We start from the raw sequence: 21015 nt of genomic DNA on the forward strand, positions 1-21015 counted from the left end.
ATTCTACTTTGGAAAAATAAGGGTATCAAGCAAGAACCAATTACTTTGTTGAGGTAGCTAAAGTAAATACTATTTAAGAATTTAAGAAATAATTTAAGACTAAGGGCATTTAGAATGGAGACGCCGAAACACTTTTTCTCACAGAGAGTTGTGAGTCTGTGGAATTCTCTGCCTCAGAGGGCGGTGGAGGCCGGTTCTCTGGATACTTTCAAGAGAGAGCTAGATAGGGCTCTTAAAGATCAACCAACTTCCAACAATCAACCAACTTCCAAATTCGCAAGTGTGTCGGATAATCAGACTTTTACTTAGCTCCATATTTGTAGTTTTCTTACTTTCAGAAAAACTGTTGCTACAGTTGCTGCAGTTATCTGCACTTTGATTTATGTACTGAATCCTAGTGTAGTTCTTGCACCATCTGCTGGTCAAATATAAAACTGGATGTAGTTCAGAGAAGATTTACGAGGATGTCTGTGAAATTCTCTGCTTTAGGCAGAGGCAGGTTCTCTGGATGTTTTCAAGAGAGAGCTAGATAGGGCTCTTAAAAATAGTGGAGTCAGGGGATATGGGGAGTAGGCAGGAACGTGGTACTGATTGGGGATGATCGGCCATGATCACATTGAATGGCGGTGCTGGCTCGAAGGGCTGAATGGCCTACTCCTGCACCTATTGTCTATTGTCTGTTGTCTTGATGTTGCTGGGACTTGAGCTAAAGGGAGATGCTATTTATTTTTATTTTTTATATGACTGTAAGGGTAAGAGAATGTCGTTGTCTCTTAATTGAAGACAATGACAATAAATTCAAATCAAAACAAGGCTGGACAGGCTGGAACTTTATTCCTTGGAGCGTATGAGGATGATGGATGCTGTGATAGATGTATATACGATCATGTGGGGAATAGATAGCGTAAATGGACAGGATATTTTACCCACAGTAGGGGAATCAAGAGCCAGTGGACATATGTATAAAGTGAGAGAGAAAAGATTTTAACAGGAACCCGAGAGGCTACTTATTCACACACAGGGTAGTGAGTTTCTGGAAGAAGCTGCCAGAGGAGGTAGTTGAAGCAGGTACGACAAAAGTATTTGAAAGACATTTGGACAGGTACATGGTTGAAAAGGTTCAGAGGGATATGGGCCAACATGGGCAGGTGGGACCAGTAAAGGTGGGTCATCTTGCTCGGCATGGGCCAGTTGAGGTGACGGGCCTATTTCTGTGCTGTATGACTCCACGGCTCTAGAAATAATGCAAACTTAGCAAACTCGCCCGTTATTGAGTTTAAGTTGAGAAAGAAATAGCCATAAACCTCCTTATATGGGCCTGGACTGTTTGTAATGGCAAAATGTTTCTTTAATAATGTTGGATTTGAGAAGGTTGTCCAAAGCATTGATAAATAAATTCCTCATTTGTCTTTATTTTATTGCCTCAGAAAATTGGTAACAAAATCAACTGGACATACGCACATGTAAGAGCTCTCCATGTAAGAGCTATCATTGGAAATAATTCTACCTAAATCGGACCCTTACAAATGCATCAGTAATGAAGCCATTGCCTGAGATGTGCGACTGTGGATTATCTTACTATTCTATCCACGTCTGCTGTGGGAGGCCAACCTCCTGTGCAAATATGGAAATAGGTTTGATTTTGGGTCACCTTCTTGTCGTCTCGGACAGTTCCAGAGTTGGTGGGCGATGATCTCAGGCAGGGTGTGTGCCTGATGAGAAGCATTTCATTCTTACATCGTAACAATTGGGGCAATGGATTCTGCATGATAACTCTAATTTTTTGCTAGATGGAGGGGAACTACAATTCTTTACTCAAGTCCAGCATTTAATTAGAATTTACACATAATATCTGCAATGGGAACGTAAAAATCAATGATAGCAATACATAATTGCTGGCCAACTACATGATTCAGTCTTTATAAAACCGCGAGCCATTCTACATTTTCCTCATGGTATCAAAAGTTATTGCTGTGCACGTTTGGCGATATTTTATGTAAACCACATGTAATATTTGAAGAATCACTGGATTCAAGATTCAAGATTCATGATTCAAGAGAGTTTATTGTCATGTGTTCCTGATAGGACAATGAAATTCTTGCTTTGCTTCAGCACAACAGAACATAGTAGGCATGACTACAGAACAGATCAGTGTGTCCATATAGAATTATATAAATATATACACACATGAATAAATAAACTGATAATGGGCTATTAATGTTCAGAGTTTTGTCCGAGCCAAGTTTAATAGCCTGATGGCTGTGGGGAAGTAGCTATTCCTGAACTTGGTCGTTGCAGTGTTCAGGCTCCTGTACCTTCTACCCAAAGGTAGCGGGGAGATGAGTGTGTGGCCAGGTTGGTGTGGGTCCTTGATGATACTGCCAGCCTTTTTGAGGCAGCGATTGTGATAGATCCCCTCGATGGAAGGGAGGTCAGAGCCGATGACGGACCGGGCAGTGCTTACTACTTTTTGTAGTCTTTTCTGCTCCAGGGCGCTCAAGTTGCTGAACCAAGCCATGATGCAACCGGTCAGCATGCTCTCAACTGTGCACCTGTAGAAGTTAGAGAGAGTCCTCCTTGACAAACCGACTCCCTGTAATCTTCTCAGGAAGTAGAGGTGCTAATGTGCTTTCTTAATAGTTACATCAGTGTTCTCGGACCAGGAAAGATCTTCAGAGATGTGCACGGTCAGGAATTTGAAGTTCTTGACCCTTTCAACCATCGACCCGTTGATATAAACGGGACTGTGGGTCCCCATCCTACTTTTTCCAAAGTCCACAATCAGTTCCTTGGTTTTGCTGGTGTTGAGGGCCAGGTTATTGTGCTGGCACCATATGGACAGTCGCTCAATCTCTCTTCTATACTCTTATTCATCCCCATCAGTGATACGTCCCACAATAATGGTACCATCAGCGAGCTTGATGATGGAGTTCGCACTATGACAGGCTACGCAGTCATGAGTATAGAGTGAGTACAGCAGGGGGATGATCACGCAGCCTTGAGGTGCTCCGTGCTGATTGTTTTCGAGGCTGACACAATTCCACCAATATGAACAGACTGTGGTCTGTGAATGAGTAAGTCGAGGATCCAGTTGCAGAGGGATGCGCAGAGACCCAGTTCTGCGAGTTTGGTAACCAGCTTGGAGGGGACGATTGTATTAAATGCCGAGCTGTAATCAATGAATAACAGCCTGACATATGAGCTTTTGTTGTCCAAGTGGTCCAGAGCAGAGTGGAGGGACAGCGAGATCGCATCCACCGCTGATCTGTTGTGGCGGTCAGCGAACTGCAGTGGGTCCAGGTTTTTGTCGAGGTAGGACTAGATTTGCGCCATGATCAACCTCTCAAAGCACTTCATCACCACAGGCGATAGTGCCGCTGGTCGATAGTCATTGAGGCACGTCACCTTGCTCTTCTTGGGCACTGGTATAATTGATGCCCTTTTAAAGCAGGTGGGAACCTCAGACCTCAGAAGTGAGAGGTTGAAAATGTCCGTAAAAACTCTAGCCAGTTGGTCCGCAAAGGTTTTTAGAACACGACCGGGTATACCATCAGGACCAGGTGCTTTTCGAGGGTTCACCCCTCTGAAGGATTTTCTGACGTCGGCCTCTGTGACTGAGACTGAAATACCATCACAGTGAAATGGGGGCTTGGGAAGGCACATCAGTATTCTCCCCATCAAAGCGTGCATAAAATGCATTGAGCTCGTCAGGGAGTGATGTTTCGCAGACATTCGAGCTGCCTCCTTATTTCGCCTTGTTGGAGGTGATTGCATTCAGGCCCCGCTTGGAAGGTTTTTGTAAGGATGCAGTCCTCCACACATTTCTTTATGAACAGAAACAGGATTCAGTTATCAGAGTTTGATTCACTAAGTCATTTATTATACTACTAAATAAGGTACATACACTCACGTATCCCCGAATATCCCCGAATGCACATACAGACCCAGAATACACAGCAGAGCACACCGCAGGGTGTTCAAAATCACCAGACACCGTTCGCGACACGGTCCAAGGCTGAGGTTCTCTCTCCAAAAGGGCGCCCAACACCAATATTTATGGCATTTCCTATCAGAGCAGATCGCGCCACTGCCCCCTCCCTGAGCCAATTATAAGCCCCCCTTGTCTGCAACGTTTCTGCGCCACAAGCGACTGGGGGCGTGGGTGATCTACCAAACTATGGCAGTTGTGTTTTGTTCGGCAACACCACGCTTTCCCACTACGCTTTCCCCCTCCCACACCCTCCCCCCAGTTAGTCACTCCACACCCTCGCTGGGTAACCCCAAGGCCAGTGATCGCTCTCATTGCCATCCGAAGGGGGGCTACAATGGGTGCGGTCGCACCCCCCCTTTTTCCCCCCAAAAAAAGTCCAGAGTGAAAAAAACAAATTGAGGCGCAATATTTTTTAATTCTACACCAGGCGAGAGGGAGCCTTGCCTTTGGGCTCCTTGGCCCTCTTGTAGCCGTACAGCAACTGGATAAATCCTGGCATTGCGCTCAAAGACAGAGAGGGCATATGCTTTTTCTTCCCCCAGAGCGGCTCGTCGCCACTATCGCTGCTGCTCTCTGAGCCTTGGCAGCTCATACTGTTAAGCCTGAGGACAAGGCTTTCGAAGGCGGAATAAGAGAGGGGGGAGAGAAAGAGGGGGGAGAGAGAGGGGGGGAAGAGAGAGAGGGGGGGGGAGAGAGGGGGAGAGAGAGAGAGGGGGGAAGAGAGAGGTGAGGGAGAGAGAGGGGAGGGAGAGAGAGGGGAGGGAGGGAGGGAGGGGAGAGGGAGAGAGGGGAAGGGGACAGACCCAAGCCGAGGCGCGAGCGGGTGGGGGAGCGAATGAGCATGGACCAAAGGAGCGCAGGTTGTGCCGACGCAGTCTTCGGCTATGATCTTTGGTCTTCAGTCGACAGGGCGACTTTTGAACAACGGGGGGAGGAGGGAGTGGTAGTAGGTGATGTCAGTCGCAGCGCGAGCAGATGGCAGGCAGATTCATTGTCACGTCATCAGCGAAAAACAGGCATTTGATTTCAAAGTTTGATTGGATTTGTGAACATTTTTATTAATAACTCAAGAAATAAAGCACAACGTTTTCAGGTAAGTCGAATTTTGACTCCAGGGGGGAAATCTCTACCAGAATATGTACAAAATTTCCCGTTTGCGCGTCATCTTTTCAAGAAGATGTGAAAACACATAAACAAATAAATAAATACACACGTACACACACACATCCAAGATCTGAGTTTTATCGTTATAAGGATATGATAGAATCAAAATCAAGAATTATAAATTCACATTTCAAAAATGGTTTCACAATTCAGTAGTACAGTGTACTGATTTTCAGTATTCCATACTGATATTTGTGAAAACATGAGGTTGCATGCAAAATACTCATTTTCAAAAATCCAGTTTTTGCATAGTACTTTCTATTGCATTTATGTGAGAAATACAGATTTCCCCAACAAAATACTGCATTTATTCACAATCACATTGTGTTTGGGAATTCAAAATGTGATTTGTGATCTTGTTTGTGAATAAATGGAACTAGGATCTGTTATAATAGTATGAGAGTAAATAGGTTAGTTTGAAAGTGATCATAGTAATGTAAATGCACCATTTAGTTTGACTTCAATTTTCATGATGGAAATTGAAGCCAAACTAAATGTTGTATTCTCATCACCATTCCATGTTAAAATTGAATTTGGAGCAGCCTCAGTGTAAGAGTCCCGGGCCGTCGGAGGCGTCGGAAGCATGGTGCCGTTGCCGTGAATGTCTCTGCGCCGAATTCGCCCTGGTGACCGGCATGGACCAGGCTGCAGCTCGGTGCATCCTAGAGGACAACCAGTGGCTGCTGGAAGTAGGTACCAAGCACTGAGTAGATGCGGTGGAAGATAGTGGCCTTCAAATGGGGGTGGTTGGAGAAAGCATCCTGCTTGCCTGCTAGATTTTCTGTAACTGCAGGAAAAAGGGGTTAAAAATAACTTGCACGCTGTATGCAAAGGATTTCTCTGATCATACATCTCACTCCAAATACTTCCCAAAATGTTATGACATTTTATCTGTAGTTGAGATAAAATGATTAAAATTGAAAAATAGACAATTTGTAGGGGACTACTATTTTTTACTGTGGTCACCAGAGCTATACAAAAAGGCACATCCAGCTGCATACCACACAATGCTCCACACAAATGCTGCAGTTAACCACATTGTACAAATGTAGCTCCAAACCAAGCCAAGCATAAGAACTGCAAGCGTAAAGCCACTGTCCCTTCCAATCTTTACACATTTCCTTTTTACTTTGTCTTCTTGTAACAGTTCATTGTACAAGCAAGCTGAAATGCATGTATGCAGGCTGCTATTGTACCATCCACTTTTTATTTCCTCTGTTCTTTGAAAAGAACAACTTAGAGCAGAGAACACTGGAACTTTTCAAATCCTGCCTTATTACACCATCTTTGAGATGGAAGAAATTATGTATCAGTGGACCAATGTTAAATCCAATTTATTTGCTTCAGTGACTAACAGGAAAAGCCAAAATATGAAATAGTAGGATTACTTTAATCATAACTTAAGATGTTTTAAAATTCAAATTATTCATTTTTTAATTGTTATATAATTCTAAGTAATTTTAAGTTTGGGACCAAAAGTCCGCGAGCATTGCCAATTTCATTTCACTGCACATCTCGTATGTGTATGTGACAAATAAACTTGACTTGACTTGACTTGACTAAAAACCATGTGGGATTTTAATACTCAGCTATTTTTTAATGTGATTTTCAATGAGTATCATCATTATTAGTGTAGAAATGAGCCTTGTTTTTTCAGTGCAAAATGGGTAATTGTAAACATAGAAAATAGGTGCAGGAGGAGGCCATTCGGCCCTTCGAGCCAGCACCGCCATTCATTGTGATCATGGCTGATCGTCCCCTATCAATAACCCATGCCTGCCTTCAACCCATAACCCCTTGACTCCACTAGCCCCTAGAGCTCCATCTAACTCTCTCTTAAATCCATCCTGTGGCAGGGAATTCCATAAATTCACAACTCTCTGGGTGAAATTTTTTTTCTCACCTCAGTCTTAAATGACCTCCCCTTTATTCTAAGACTGTGGCCCCTGGTTCTGGACTCGCCCAATATTGGGAACTTTTTTCCTGCATCTAGCTTGTCCAGTCCTTTTATAATTTTATATGTTTCTATAAGAACCCCTTCATCCTTCTAATCTCCAGTGAATACAAGCCTAGTCTTTTCAATCTGTCCTCATATGACAGTCCCGCCATCCCAGGGATCAATCTCGTGAACCTACTCTGCACTGCCTCAATCACAAGGATGTCCTTCCTCAAATTAGGAGACCAAAACTGTACACAATACTCCAGATGTGGTCTCACCAGAGCCCTATACAACTGATGCATGAGATCTTCCCCAAACCAACCAAGATAATTCTGGCCAATATTTAGTATATGTGTAGCTGATACATTAGCTCCCATTTTTTTTGCCACTTCACTGCAATTGTCTATTTTTGCATTTAAATAGTGTCTGAATTGCTGATTTAAAACCTGTTGTGGCCATTCACTAGCTGTTAATCAATCTGCCCTCCAAATAAGCATACAACAAGCCATAAATGTGGAACGGAAAAGGCAATTGCCATATGAATACATGTTTTTACTAAATCTTAGTGTGGAGTTAGGAAACTCATCCATGAGGAATGCTGAGCAGAAAGATCAAGTCAAATCAAAGCAAATCAAATTCACATTTATTGTCACATGCACCAATTAAGGTACAGTGATATTTGAGTTACCATGCAGCTATACAATTAAAAGAACACAACACAATTAAAAGAACGATAAAACTTAACATAAACATCCACCACAGTGATCACTGTGATGGAAGGCAATAGAGTTCAGTCAGTCTTCCTCCTTTTGTTCATCTGTGTATGGGACCTTGACCCTCCATAGTCGCCGCTGCCGACGGTTCGATCCATCTCTCCTTCCTAACCCCATTCTCCTGCCTTCTTCCAATAATTCCTGACACCCGTACTAATCAGGAATATATTTATTTTTGCCTTAAATATATCCACTGACCAGGCCTCCATAGCCCTCTGTGAGAATAAATTCGACAAATTCATCATGTCCTTACAAATGAAATTCCTCCTCATCACCTTCCTAAAGGAACATCCTTTAATTCTGAGGCTATAACCTCTGGGCCTAGACTCTCCCACTAGTGGAAACATCATCTCCACATCCACTCTATCCAGGCTCGTTAAACTTGGAGCTAGAAACAAAATTCCCAAAATACATATGCTAAATATTCTCTCTTGCACAGAGCTAAGAATGGATTAGCATCGATAGATTCCTTCCTACATCAAGGAGGATGTATTTCAGACCCAATTTCCTCGAATCTTGGCCTGGTTTTGTAAAGCAGCATGTCATTTTTTCTGAAATCTGCATGTATAAATTTTCAGGTGTTGATATAGCTCCATAGTTGTGGTGAAATAATACTATACATTCATGTTGAAAAGGTCTGGGTGATGAGAAATATGGAGATGTAGTGGTCAGAACACATCACGCTTTGGTTAACAAAGGCCTGTACATTGCACTAGAAATGCGTTCCGCAGTCTTGAGGTTTTTTTGGGTGATTCCAATGCACTCTTGAACAGGAAATGCATGGGGGATGGTGTACTTTAGCCTTAAGTGAAGCAATTGAAAAGAAATAGCAAAGCATTGACAATAAAGAAATGCCAGTGATAAGATTCACAGCAGGAAAAATATTCCAATGGCATTGATGGCATTCAAGCTTCAATTTTACATATTGGTTTATTAAGCTAAGATAAGCTGTCACGCAGCCTAATAGTGAGAATCATATACGACATGGAAAAGTCCAATCAAATCCAATCAATCCAATTAAATCAAATTGACTCCATATTATCCAGTCTCACTCTGCTGTCTCTTCTTTTTCAAAGCCACCATAAACTGTTAACAGCAAACAGGGAATTAGATTTTTTTTTCAAAATTTACTCTCAGTGAGTTTCATTTCAAAACTTTCTTGCTGCTCCCCTTGTGAAATGTTATGTCACTCTCTCATTATTCAACTTTCCCTTTCATCCTTTTAACCTTTGCAAAGTTGACTAAATAAAAGGGCTTTTCCTTTCAAGTCTCTTCATGAATAATTCCACGTCTTGGTGGCTTTGTGGAGAGTTGATGCTGCACTTTTTCCAGAAATGAATTTCCTCTCCAAACTTCCTCCCTAACTTCAGTAGGTCTATCTATCATCTATATATCATCTATATAATTAAAAGTGTCATCTTGACCACTGCCTGTCTGTGCTGTATATTGATTTTAGAAAAAAACGCTGTCATATATCGCTATGATTTTTGGCCATCTTACTCACAGTCCTCCTCTGCTGAGCAGGTCCTGAGGATTTTTCCCATCAATGAAAAATGAAAAAGTTATGAGTGTTTAAAAAACCATGAGATACTCTCGCCTTTCAATCACCGCGATGAAGGTAATGCCCTTTCTGGGGGTGGGGGGGCAGGACTATAAAACCCCGGATGCCTGGACGTGACTCAGTCACTCTGCAAGATCGTGAGGGAGAGAGCATGACTCTCATTCTAAGCTGTGAGTCGGCATTTCTATTGCCATTGCCAACTGAACTGTGAGTCTGCATTGTACTTGCAATAAATGATTTGTTAGCCCTTAATGAAAATAAAATGAGTTGTTTGGCCTGCCTTGTGCTTGAAACTGCAATGGCAATGGAAGTGAAATGAAAATGCAATGAGTTGTTTGGCCTGCCCTGTGCTTAAACCTGCAATGGAAATGGAAATGAAATGAAAATGCAATGAGCTGTTTGGCCTGCCCTGTGCTTGAAAATGCAATGAGCTGTTTGCCCTGCTCTGTACTTGAAATGGAAATAAAATGAAATGAGTTGTTTGGCCTGCTTGAAACCACTAATTTCAGTCCACAAGGCCCCTAATAGCCGAGTCACCAGCCGAGATATTCTCTCTCTCTCTCCCCCTCTCTCCCTCTCTCCCTCTCTCCCCCCCTCCCCCCCATGGATTGGTCTTTTCTCCTGTCACTCTCCGGGATGGTCCGCCACTTCCTGCGCCATCACGTCTTTACTGGAGCTGAGGATGGCCATCGGAGGTCTCCAAACGGACAATTTTCGGACGGCCCGGAAGCGGACCGGCCCACCCCAGCCTGGCGCGGAGTCGGAGATGTCGCCAAATGGAGAGCAGGGACTCTGATCCTGGCGGAGGAGAACAACCATCAACTAGCACCCGCTGTGAATCCCCATCGCACCGCCAGCTCCCTTGCTGGCTCCTGTCCCCCTCACCCGTGATACCCCCTCTTCACCATGGCTCTTCCCTCTTTTCTCTGAGCTCTCTCCCCCCCACAACCCCTCCCGCCCAAAACACCCCCCCCACAACCCCAGTTCGTCCGCACCTCCCTCCCCCACCTCCCCAGCCCACACTACCCCCCCACCTTCACAAGCCCCGCCGCCTACCCACAAACCTCGCCAACAGCCCCCTCCCCGCACAACCACCCCAACTCACACCACCCCTTACCACCCCCCCCCCCCCCCTCCACAATCCCCCCACCGAACACCCTCTTTTACCTTTTTGTTACCTATTTCGGAACAGGCAAAAATATATTATTGCCAAAATGATGGCAGTAGTTAGGGGGACCAGGACCAGGGCATAAAGCCAAGGATAATCTGTGAAAGAAAATTCAAGGTTTCAACTAAATGTAATGTTTCAGCTCTGAGAAACATAAAAAGTATAAAAAAAATACACTGCAATCGTTTTACTATATTTGACAGCAGGGTACATATTTCTTTCAAAGAGACACACTGCCATTTATAAACAAAACTACAGCACTCTAATGTTTAAATGTTCCAATTCTTCAATGGAAACACTATAAAATCAAAGCATTTGAAGATGACAGCAGTAAATCGTCTTTACTACATATGATTTGTAAAATAAATAAAATATTACAATTGATCAATCACTAAGATCAATAAAAAAGACATTGAACTAATTAAGCTGAGGTGTTATTTGCTAAGAATGATTCCACCTCAATTACCTAGGCACATGTATAATTACATTTCTATTTACCTTTCCGTTTTGTGTTTATCGAGATACTTCTGTTTCTCCAGCCGTAGTCGTTTTTTGCCATGCACCAATACATTCCTTCATCTTTACGCTGGAAACGTATCCATTCTTTTGAACTGTTGAACCCGACTCCAGTTTGCAACGTTACATTATGATTCTCCGTAGCATTTGTCCAGAAAACAGTGGGCACCGGATTACTATCTACGCGACAATTCAGTTCCAGGAATGAATCAGCAGCAACAAAGATGATGCTATCATTGATCAGTCGAAAAGTATCCACTGCTTTCAACCTGTATGTTATTAATAGATCTTGTGGTCCATCTAACGGTAAAGATAATGTACACTTTATTGTAGATTAAAGCAATGTGAAAAGAATTAACATGCAAGTAGACACAGAACAGCTATTTACAATCAAATTTTGCACTTCTGAAAGCTAATCATTCTCAAGGGGCCTCAGTACAACACGGACTGCCACTGAAGCCAAGTTGGAAAGAATCGAATACGTAACAAAAAGCTAAGCTTGTTCTTGTCTATGGAGAGTGAGGGATTGATGCGGAGAGGAAAGGGGAGTGAATGCTAGAGCTTAATGAACCATTTGCACGATGAAAGTTGAGAATCTTCGACATTACGACTGGAGAAATGTAGAATTGTTCGATGGTTATACAGCTGGTAGTAACGAGATGAAGTGTTTGGTAAACGTAGCAAATGGAGGTCCAAATGCCTAACCGTTTGAAGAGTCAACCCAGTAATATAATTCTTAGGTGATTTCCTTCACCTGTCGGAACACAGGTGGGTGTGGGGTTGTAAGTGATTTATACGGCTACCACAAATGATCACAGATACCCCTGCATATGGTGAGAGTACTAGGGCCACCTGTGAAGGGAATGCTAGAGTAACTCAGCGGGCCAGGCAGCATCTCTGAAGAGGGAATGGGTGACGCTTTGGGTCGAGACCCTACTCCCGCTGAGTTACTCCAACTATCTTCTTTTTAAACCAGCATCTGCAGTTTCATCCTACACATGATAAGGGAATATTGTTGGTGTGGCCATGAATAGAGGAATTGATATTGAAAACAAAGTTATTGCAGGACAGAGGGCTATGAACTCAAAGACCTAAGGTTAAGACAAGTACATAAGACGGGCATTGAAAATAGCGAGAAGAAGATACCACTCATTGCAATGAAGTACAAAACAAGCAGAGATGCAAAATACAATACAATACTATACAAAACAATACAATTTATTGTCAACGAAATTCTGTTTCCACAGCCATACAAACAAAGACAATTTCCTACAGACATACACACAATTTAATTCACACAAACAAGTCCCCCCCCCCCCCCCCCCTGCTCCCCACATATACCACATTTAAAACTAGTATTAAAAAAAACACCAACACTACATTTAACTAGACAAAAAATAAAAAAAAGACAGAAAGGCTGTAGGGGGCGCTGCAACGGGTGAGTCGCGCCACCAACCAAAGGGTGAAGTGTTGCAGGAGATGGATAAGGACAGAAGAAAGTGAGTTTTGGTGAAAGGGAACATAGAACCTCTGTGAGGCCGTAGCCAAGAAGTTTGGAGAAGGAGCAATTAGTTATATTTGAAATACTTTTATCAATGCACACACGCACAATGAGGACTTAGATGGCAAAAGTCCAATTCTAAAATAAATAGGATAGAACATGAATATGGAAGGGAGAGGGATGATGAATAATGATCCACCCTGTAAGTGTCATAAACTCTGATTGCGAAGGAAGGTTAGCTGGATTAGCTTTTAAGATTGCCTCAGTGGAGGTGGGGAGACACACACATAGGATTACCAAGAGATATCTATAAATAAGCTTCAAACTGAACTGAGAATGATTCAAATCTGGGAAATAATCATCATAGTTAGAAGACAATTAGGGGCAGATTAATTAAAAGCAATTGAGAAAGGTGAATTGAAACTTTGGGTCTGAGTAACAGGACAAGAGAGGAAGGCAAAATAGAAGAAACCAAGAACAATATAAATTAGAGAAAATGTAAGTGATAAAACTAATGGAACTGGGTCAATGAACAGGTAAAGTAGATGCAGAAGACATTCAGTTAGACTGGTATAGATGGTGATGTACAGTGCATATCAGTTATAACACAACAATGTGCATACAATAAGAATTCAAAGATTAGCAACCATTGAATACCACTTCAAAAGTTATAGATGATACTTACACATAATATTCAGTTTGATCGTATTTACAGCTGGCCGTCTAAAAACGGAATGATTAATCTGACAACTGCAAACAGTTCCATTGTCTTCCACTCTTGGGACAATCTTGTAATGACTGGTGGCAACTAGTGTGCCATTCCTGTCTGTTTCAAAAGTTGGTGCAGTGATATTTGTAGAAGTGCATGTCCATGTAAAGGAGATATCCTTGTCATGCAATCCCTTGCCAGTGCAGGTTAGAGTGGATTCATGACCAGCAACCAAAGTATCACTCCGTATATACATTTCTGGAAGATCTGAGAGAAGATAAAGCATAAAGTATTAAACTATATATCACACATTTCAATGTTAGTGAAACTTACTGACAGAGTAAGTTGTCCAAAATTCTGCTCTATTTTCATAGAGAATATGTTAAATTAATGATGTAGAATTATAAAAAAAATATAGCCCTTCTTTAGCTGAGACGCATCAAGGATCAAATATATGCTGGACCATTATAATATTACTCCATGGTCCTGGCAAAATGAGATCATGTATATCCAACAGACTCACAGTCTTTTGGTTAGTATTGGCGATACTTGTAATGCACAGTAATGCACAGTAAAACATTTCAGTGAGAGAATAGTGGTAACTTGAGTTAATAATAATCACTGTAGAAATTTATGGTATAGAACAAGAGATCCCAACCTGGGATAAATTTACCCCCAGAGGGTAAATTTCGCCTACCTAGGGGGTAAATTTGTTGAGTCTGGATTTTGTACATATTTTTTCTCATTGACTGACTGTGTTTGGTTCTGGCATACCGGTATCTGTTCATCATTAGTTGTTCATATATAAGTGAAATAACATTGTTATGTGCTATTAAAGTTGCCAGTGGTAATCGGGACGAAAATGGTTGAGAACCCCTGGTGTAGGAGATACATGCTGCTCTAAAACATACGTTAAATTTACTCTCACTTCTCAAGTTCAAAGCCCTGTAAGTGATGCACTTCAAGTGCTTATTCAGGTACATGAAATTTGGTGAAGATTTCTACTTCTTTTACCCATTCTGGTGATGAATTCCAGTCACTGCCACTGATTAAGTGAATTTATTTGTTTAATAAGGAATTGCAGATGCTGGAAAATCGAAGGTACACAAAAATGCTGGAGAAACTCAGCGGGTGCAGCAGCATCTATGGAGCGAAGGAAGCTTCATAGATGCTGCTGCACCCGCTGAGTTTCTCCAGCATTTTTGTGTACGTCCAAGTGAATTTATTTGTTCACAACATCAACCCAATTTTGTCTACCAGCTAAATTACATCTATGCTTCTAAGTTACTCCGGGCAACGAGATCCAAGTCCTTTCTGGTTTGTTTGTTGAGACCTCACATAATTTAATGCACTGCAATTTAATTGCTCCTCAGACTTAATTGTTGCAAACAAAGGAGACCAACCCTGCTCTGCTCTTTTCTCACCCATAGCTATGTGGCTAAGCATAGCTCCAACGCCATCTATCAACTCAACAATGACACCATAGTGGTTAGCTGAATTAGGGGTGGTGATCAGTCAGTCCGCAAGAGAGAGATGGAACAACTGGTTGATTGGTGCTGCAACAACAAACTCTCACTCAAGGTCAACAAAACAAAGTAGCAAATCATTAACTTTGGAATGGTGAAGTCGGGCGACAACATGCAGTTTTTAAGATTGGGTCAATGGTGGAATGAGTTAGCAACTTCAAATTCCTGGATGATAACATCTCAGATGACCTCGCTTAAGCAGAGCACATAGCTGTAATCATGAAAAAGATCTACCACTGCCTCTACTTTGTTAGAAGTTTAAAAATTAATTGGGTCAATAATATTATTGATTTCATAAACATAAAGTGGCGAGACTGGAGATCATCATGGTATTACAAATACTTTACCATAAACCTGTATTCGTGTTCCTTGGCCCGTTTCATAAATTGGAGGGAAGACATTTGGTACCTTCACCGCACAGATGTAGTCGTAAACAGAGTGACCAAACGATACATTTTCAATCATCAGTGATACTGTACAGTTGTTGAAACCACCCCAGAGGGGGTGAGGAATGCAGAGCGAGTTGTTCGTGTTGTAAGTAATATCAGCCCCTCCAGGCGATTTCCGATACCATGAAACGCGGAGCCAGGCATTCACACTTCCATTATAACTAAACGTACAGTTTAACGTGACGGACTCGCCTCTGCACACTTTGACCAGACGTGGCTGGATCAAATTTGTGATTAGCGGAACTCCTGGTGGAAAATAAATACATTTGTCAATGATACTCCCGTTAGTAGTTCAATAGGGTGATTTCACCTAAGGTCAAATGAGCGTAGATCCCCCCTCACGTGACCGAAAATTTTTACTGGAGGACATCTCTCAGTTTGGTACATGTAAGTGAATGGGGAAACACGCACTTTCCCACCCGTTAAAAACATGGAAAACGGCCGATTTTTGAGCTGAAATTTTCTGTGCTAGTCGGGGTGACCGTAAAGCACAGCGACCTAAAATTTCAGGCAAAAAAAAAGATAGAAAGTAAGGTAATTACAAGAGGGAACTGAAGGTAGAAAGCAGTGGAAGTGAACAGCTGACATTTGCCGTGGTGATTTTAAGATCCAAAATATCGGGAATTATCGCGTTTGCTCGCTGAATTTCATCAAAAGGAAGGCATTATTAACTTACTTTTGATGAAATTTAGCGAGCAAACGCGATAATTCCCGATATTTTGGATCTTAAAATCTCCACGGCAAATGTTTGCTGTTCAATTCCGCTGTGTTCCACCTTCAGTTCCCTCTTGTATTTACCTTACTTTCTATCTTTTATTTTGCCTGAAATTTTAGGTCGCTGTGCTTCACGGTCACCCCGACTAGCACAGAAAATTTCAGCTCAAAAATCGGCCGTTTTCCATGTTTTTAACGGGTGGGAAAGTGCGTGTTTCCCCATTCACTTACATGTACCGAACTGAGAGATGTCCTCCAGTTAAAATTTTCGATCACGTGAGGGGGGGTCTACGCTCATTTGACCTTTGGTGAAATCACCCTATAAACATCCACTTTACACACTGAACGAGGGATTGGTTTTCTAACGGAAACAATACTTAAAAGAAACGCATTCAAATCTGACGATTTCAAACACCGATTCTCGCTTCCATGATGGTTGCAAATGCCTTCTCTCAGCAGATTCGGTGGCAGGTGGCACCGTGATATTTGGACGCTAGAAAAGACACAAGTGGCTGGAGTAACTCGGCGGGTCAGGAAGCATCTCAGGAGCACATGGATGAGATGATTTTTCAAAGTTTGGAAAAGGGTCCCGACCCGAAACGCCTCCTATCCATGTTCTCCAGGGATGCTGCCTGCCTGACCCGCTGAGTTGCTCCAGCACTCTGTGTCTTCACTTGCAAACCAGAATCTGCTGTTCTTCGTTTCTACACCTTCGTAAGATTCTTGCTTTGTGCTCTCTGATGGAGTTGTAGTGACCGAATTATATCTCAAATGTTTTAACTATTTGAATCTTTGCAGGCAATCGCAGTCAATGAAGATGCAAAACTTTTATTCCAACATTAAAAATATAGATTAAATGGAGACTAAATATTTTGAAGGGTTTCTCGGCCTTTGAGCAGAGATATTAATCGACTTGCTGTTTTAATAACAGACTAGCTCCTGAACTACCTATCGATGCAATATGCCACATAATGAAGATCCTCATCACGGCTCCTTGGTCCACAGATTGTCCGATCAACATAACTTGCCTTGTGTTCCTGCATGCAGGAGGAAAAGCAGCTTCAGGAGGAGTTGCATCTTTACCCGATTCTGACCGGCCCTGGAAATGTTAAACTCTCCGCCCGCGGTCAGCTCCAATCGTGCAAATGTCAAGTGAGGATGATCCGTCCGCTGTGAACTCGCATCTCAGACGGAGAATATCAGAGACTGTGAAATGCCAGAGGGTGTACTGAGCAGAGGAAGTTACGTTCGAGCCGAAGGAAGTTTTCACTTTCCCTAGATTAATATCACTGCCTTTGTTCAAGCAAACACTGAGGATCTGTGTCAATGAAATCCACAGAGTGCGTGTTGGAAGAGAACGGAATCAAACACAATGTCACAGCATCTAAAACAGCTACCCCAGTCAATGCGCCGTCAGAGTGACTTCAGTGCCTTTTATAATTCGCTGCAGCAAGGTTGTCTTACTTCAAATAAGTTTCTTTCACCCATTGAAGCATTTTGATAAAGTTTAACTCTCACTTCCTGCACTGGCACCACTGAAAAATGCTTTTTCCGCCCTTGTTCAACCTATAGCATTAGGTTTAAAGTGAAGGGGGAGTTAATAGGAATCTGACGGGCAACTTTTTTTACACAATGACAAAAATGAGAGAAAAGGGAGCACAGGATTACCTGAAATTGCAGCACATGTAATAATCTAATTTTCATTGTTCATACTAAATTGTAGATTACCCAGATGAGATCTGAAGTGCTGTTCTTCCAATCTGGATTAGACCTCACCATGGTCATGTGAAGGCCTAGGACAGACTGGTCAGTGTGAGTAGGAAGGGGAGATGAAAGGTCTGGCAACTGGGAAGACAGAATAGCCATTAGGGACAGAGCACTTCCACGAGGCAGCTGCTTGAACTACAGCTGGTCTCGCCGATGTAGAGGAGATCACATCAGGAATACAAATTGAGTAGACAAAGTTGTAGCAGATCGTGAATCTACATCTGACCTGGAAATACTGTTTAGGTCACTGGATGGTAGTGAGGACATAGATGTAGGAACAAGTGTAGCATCTCTTACGGTTGCAGTAGAAAGAGCTAGGGGGCAGGGAGAGGTGGGTGGGAATGTATAAGTGAATTAGTGAGTGGCAGAGGGAAAGCAGGAAGAGATGGGGTGGGGAAGATGTGACTGCTGGTGGGATCCCATCGCAGCTGGTGGAAAGGTAAAGACCAAGGGAATAGTATCTTTGTTAAATGGAGGAAATGTGAACGGGAGGTCCATCGACCACAGCAGAGGAGAAATCACATTTTGTGGAGGACATCTGAGATGTTATAGAGTCATAGGGTCATACAGCATGGAAACAGGCCCATTGGCCCACCTTGCAAACATGTCCCAGCTACACTAGTCCCTCCTGTCTGCTTTTGGTCCATAACCCACTAAACCTGTCCTATCCACGTACCTGTCTAAATGTTTCTTAAACACTGTAAGAGATAGTACCTGCCTCAATTATCTCCTCTGGCAGCTCGTTCCATGCACCCTCCACCCTATCAGGTTCCTATTAAGCCTTTCCCCATAAACCTTATTACCTTAAACCTATGATGAATATAACTTCACCAGAGCCTATGTTCTGGAAAGGAAAGTCTCTTCTTGAGAGTAGATGCAACAGAAAAGGTGACACTGAGAGAAAGGGAAAGAAAGGTGGACTTACAGCACTGTGGTGCTGGCTCGAAGTACCAAATGACCTCGACTTGCACCTATTTTCTTTGTTTACAAGAGACCATGTGGGAGGAAGACTTGTCAAGATCATTGTGGGGGTTAGTTGGACTATGTTAAATGTCAGTAGATTGTTAGTCTCCTGAGACAGTGACAGAGAGATACAGAAAAAGGGAGAGATGCAAGAAATGGCCCAACTGAATTTTAGATTCATAGGGAGAAGATCATAGTGAAGGTGATGAACAGAGTCATTAAAGTGTTTACTTGATTTTGACTCTACTCTTCTGTATTATATTCTTGGGTCAGATTGTGAACTAACCTCTTATATGGCATATGTGGAACTGCTCTGCATCTGTACACGGCCATATCATAACCAGACCTATTGGCACAGTAGATGCCATTCCTATCTTTTCTACCAGTGCGCCACCTTGTGCATAAATTTAACATAGCAGTTATATGCTTAAAATACATTTGGTTTGGTGCATTAAATGTAATATAACATGGGTATAATGATAAAATATAATGTAAGTTGGCACAGATTTGGTGGGTCAAAGTGTCTGTTTTCACGCTGAATCTCTCCATGACGGTGACTACCTTTTGCACCCTATTTGGTGAAATATCTAGGCCTTTCCCAGTGGTGATCAGTTGTGAGAAATCAATGTACTCAAGTACGATGGCTCATGTGATAAATTGGCCCATTATTTGGTTGTCTTCTCTCACTGCTTTGCAGATGAAGAAGAAAGGCATTTATGTGGAGAAGCTAGATAGTCAGCAAGGAAGAACAATTCTACTTTGGAAAAATAAGGGTATCAAGCAAGAACCAATTACTTTCTTGAGGTAGCTAAAGTAAATACTATTTAAGAATTTAAGAAATAATTTAAGAATAAGGGCTAAGCCATTTAGAACAGAGACGACAAAACACTTTTTCTCACAGAGAGTTGTGAGTCTGTGGAATTCTCTGCCTCGGTGGAAGGCAGTGGAGGCCAGTTCTCTGGATGCTTTCAAGAGAGCGCTAGATAGGGCTCTTAAAGATAGCGGAGTCAGGAGATGTGGGGAGAAGGCAGGAACGGGGATACTGATTGGGGATGATCAGCCATGATCACATTGAATAGCAGTGCTGGCTCGAAGGGCCGAATGGCCTACCCCTGCACCTAGTGTCTATTGTCTATTTATGAAATAGCTCCAGTGTTGAATTTGTTTTTTTATATTATAGACCATAGAAAATATAGCACAGCAATACTATATAATATTTTTTCATATGAATTGAAAATGTGTAGGGTGTGAATAGGAACAACATTCAATAATCTGGAAAAGTTGACAATCAACCAACTTTCAAATTCCCAAGTGTGTCGGATAATCAGACTTTTACTTGGCTCCATATTTGTAGTTTTCTTGCTTTCAGAAAAACTGTTGCTACAGATGCTGCAGTTATCTGCACTTTGATTTATGTTCTGAATCCTAGTGTAGTTCTTGCACCATCTGCTGGTCAAATATAAAACTGGATGGAGTTCAGAGAAGATTTACGAGGATGCTGCCGGGACTTGAGGTCCTCAGCTCGAGGGAGAGGTTGGAACTTTATTCCTTGGCTAGGAGCGTATATGGATGATAGATGATCTGATAGATAGATCGTATATACGATCATGAGAGGAATAGATATGGTGAATGGACAGGATCTTTTACCCACAGTTGGGGAATCAAGAACCAGAGAACATATGTATAAGGTGAGAGAGAAAAGATTTTAATAGGAACCCGAGAGGCTACTTATTCACACACATGGTAGTGCGTTTCTGGAAGAAGCTGCCAGAGGAGGTAGTTGAAGCAGGTACGACAACAGTATTTGAAAGACATTTGGACAGGTACATGGTTGAAATGGTTTAGAGGGATATGGGCCAACATGGGCAGGTGAGACCAGTATAGATGGGGCATCTTCGTCGGCATGGGTCAGTTGAGGTGAAGGGCCTGTTTCCGTGCTGTATGACTCCACGGCTCCACGGAAATTATGTCAATTTAGTAAACTCACCGGTATTGAGTTTAAGTTGAGAAACAAATAGCCAAAAACCTCCTTATATGGGCCTGGGATTGTTTGTAATGGAAAAATGTTTCTTAAGAATGTTGGATTTGAGAAGGTTGTCCAAAGCATGAATAAATAAATTCCTCATTTGTCTTTATTTTAATGCCTCAGAAAATTGGTATCGAAATCAACTGGACATACGCACAAGCAGAAGAACACATTGCTCTCCATGTAAGAGCTATAATTGGAAATAATTCTACCGAAATAAGACCCTTACAAATGCATCAGTGATGGCT

The 21015-nt window shown here is 42.3% G+C and overlaps 1 protein-coding gene across 1 annotated transcript in view; it reads right to left on the reverse strand.

Annotated features, from left to right (window-relative positions):
* The window catches only part of LOC129712402 (sialic acid-binding Ig-like lectin 13), a 46823-nt gene extending 29381 nt beyond the window's left edge, over window positions 1-17442 (reverse strand). Inside the window, exons 1-4 of the mRNA XM_055660804.1 lie at window positions 17040-17442; window positions 15196-15543; window positions 13299-13589; window positions 11095-11412 (exon numbers count right to left, since the gene is read on the reverse strand). Of these exons, the coding sequence (XP_055516779.1) occupies window positions 11095-11412; window positions 13299-13589; window positions 15196-15543; window positions 17040-17088 (1006 nt within the window). The 5' untranslated portion in view covers window positions 17089-17442. The remainder of the gene's footprint in view (window positions 1-11094; window positions 11413-13298; window positions 13590-15195; window positions 15544-17039) is intronic.
* Window positions 17443-21015: the final 3573 nt, after the last annotated feature.

Source organism: Leucoraja erinacea, chromosome 32 (genome assembly GCF_028641065.1).
Source record: "Leucoraja erinacea ecotype New England chromosome 32, Leri_hhj_1, whole genome shotgun sequence".
NCBI lineage: Eukaryota > Metazoa > Chordata > Chondrichthyes > Rajiformes > Rajidae > Leucoraja > Leucoraja erinaceus.